Source organism: Fukomys damarensis, unplaced genomic scaffold (genome assembly GCF_012274545.1).
Source record: "Fukomys damarensis isolate Sample0158 unplaced genomic scaffold, DMR_v1.0_HiC HiC_scaffold_15, whole genome shotgun sequence".
Taxonomy (NCBI): Eukaryota; Metazoa; Chordata; class Mammalia; order Rodentia; family Bathyergidae; genus Fukomys; species Fukomys damarensis.
The window spans coordinates 61,272,679-61,274,664 of record NW_022900927.1 but is presented as its reverse complement, the minus strand read 5'-3'; the positions used below and the strand labels follow the sequence as shown (position 1 = coordinate 61,274,664).

The window sequence follows — 1,986 nt, the reverse complement described above, 5'->3', positions numbered from 1 at the left end:
ACCTGCGGGCACGCGTGACCGTCGCTGGGGGACGCGGACTCCGAGCCGCGGCCCCACACCGTGTGCGCTCACTACTGGGAAGTCAGCCCCCGGCAACGGTGAGCCCAGCGCTGGGGCTGCCGTCAGGAGCAGCACTGGAGTTTAGTGCTTTCCGCTGGAGTTCTGGGTAAGAACCCGGAGAGAATGAACTAGAAACACCACCGCGGGCCCACGGCCGACGCGGGAAGGCGGGGGAGTGACTCTTTCTCCTTCAGGGGGACAAAAGGAAATGGGGTGAGGGTGGGGGCTGTGAGCTTCAGACCAGAAAGATCTGGGATTGACGTTGACTTTCTGCTTTCACCACGTTTCTTCCTGCTCTCCTATGCCTGCCTCCTTTCTTTTTAGACAATGTCTTGTTAAACTGCCCCCGGCTGGCAGAATCCAACTTGGGATTCTCTTGCCTCAGCCTCCTGAGCAGCCAGGGTTACAGGTGTGCATCACCTTGCCTGACTCTCCTGAGCCTGCACCAGAAATACCTTGATTTGGCCAGATGGGTGCGCAGAGAAGATGCTGCAGCATGTGGGGACACAATAAACCCAGGCTCTTCCTGCTGGGCCTGGGAAAGCAGCTGAGCCCCAAGGCTGTGTGCACAGCTGCCAACTCGAGGGTGCCCCCTGGTGGCCGCGCAACCTCGTAGGCCCTCAGCCCTCACCTCTTTCAGCGGGAGGATGAGCTTTGTGACTTGGTCTCTGCCTACAAACTTGCCCAGGATCTCGTAGGATTCATAGCTCTTGCTTCTTCGCGCCTCCATAACTTTGGAGAGGATCTGCTTCACTTCCTTCTCCTCTGCGACAGCCCCGAACAATTCCTGGTTAAAGATCTGCAGGGAGAAGCCAGGTGTGCGGTGCGGACCAGGCTCTGCCCTGGGTTCCACCGCTCAGCACAGCTGAGAGACCAAGCATGGAGACCCGCAGTGCACACCTGGCTCGCGGGAGGAGAGAAGAACTAACTACACATCCCCAAAGGATCCTCACGCCTGCAACTGACCTTCCGGATTACGGCCTGTTGTTTTCCTGACCCTCAGCCAATTTATTCTCGTCCCAGTCCTACTTCCCAGACTGCGGCCTGTCCACCGGAAACAGTCACAGGCGGGGCACCCGGCCCGGGGCGGATCCTCCCGACCCCCTCCCGGCAGTGCCCGCGCACCTGGGTCAGGATGTCTAGGCAGGCGTCCAGGTCCCCGACCCGCAGGCGGCTGGCCAGGCTCTGCAGCAGCAGGTGCACGGTGAAGGTCAGCACGTGGACCTGCAGTGACACGGGCGGGTGAGGCCGGTCACTTCGGGGACGCGTGTCGCTTTCTCCTGCGATGCGGCCACTTTCTGCACGCCTCGTGGGGCCGGCGCACGTACACAGCACATCTTCGTTCTTGTTTCATCGCCTCCCCCAAATGTCACTTATCTCTCGTGGAGCTCACACGATTTTTAAGAGTCCTTGGATTTTGGTGCTGTCTATACAGTTGACACTAAAACCTAAGCTAGTTCTCTTCCCACCCCGTTTTTTTTACAAGCACCAGGCTGGACCCGGGGATGGGTGGGGAGAAGGGGCCGTAGGGCTGAGGGTGCAGCCCGGGGGCCGAGCACACCGGGCCCGGCTCAATCCCCCGGTCGAGGTTTCACACCCACCGCACCGCACCTCGCCCGCCTCATGCGCGTGCCACGAAAGGAAAGAGGCGAAAGGGTAGAGGCTCTGGTTCCGGAAGGGAACCGAACACCAACAGCCCTGAGCGGGCGCGGCCTCAGGGGAGCAGAGCCTCTGCCCTGTCTCGGGGAGAGGAAGCCGAGCGAGTGCCCAGCTCACCGACAGGGCCCGGCCGAGCAGGTGCAGGTGAGGCGGAGCAGGGGGCGCCAGGGCCTGGGCTGCAGGACAGGAAGACACGAGACCGGAGAGCGGACTGCAGAACTGGGTGTGCAGCTCCGAACCACAGCCTCCTGGGACTGGCCCAGCGGC

The 1,986-nt window shown here is 61.6% G+C and overlaps 1 protein-coding gene across 1 annotated transcript in view; it reads right to left on the bottom strand.

The window, feature by feature from the left end:
* The window catches only part of Utp20 (UTP20 small subunit processome component), a 68,256-nt gene that overhangs the window by 9,233 nt on the left and 57,037 nt on the right, over positions 1 to 1,986 (bottom strand). Inside the window, exons 45-47 of the mRNA XM_033763501.1 lie at positions 1,186 to 1,284; positions 481 to 859; positions 3 to 116 (exon numbers count right to left, since the gene is read on the bottom strand). Of these exons, the coding sequence (XP_033619392.1) occupies positions 3 to 116; positions 481 to 859; positions 1,186 to 1,284 (592 nt within the window). The remainder of the gene's footprint in view (positions 1 to 2; positions 117 to 480; positions 860 to 1,185; positions 1,285 to 1,986) is intronic.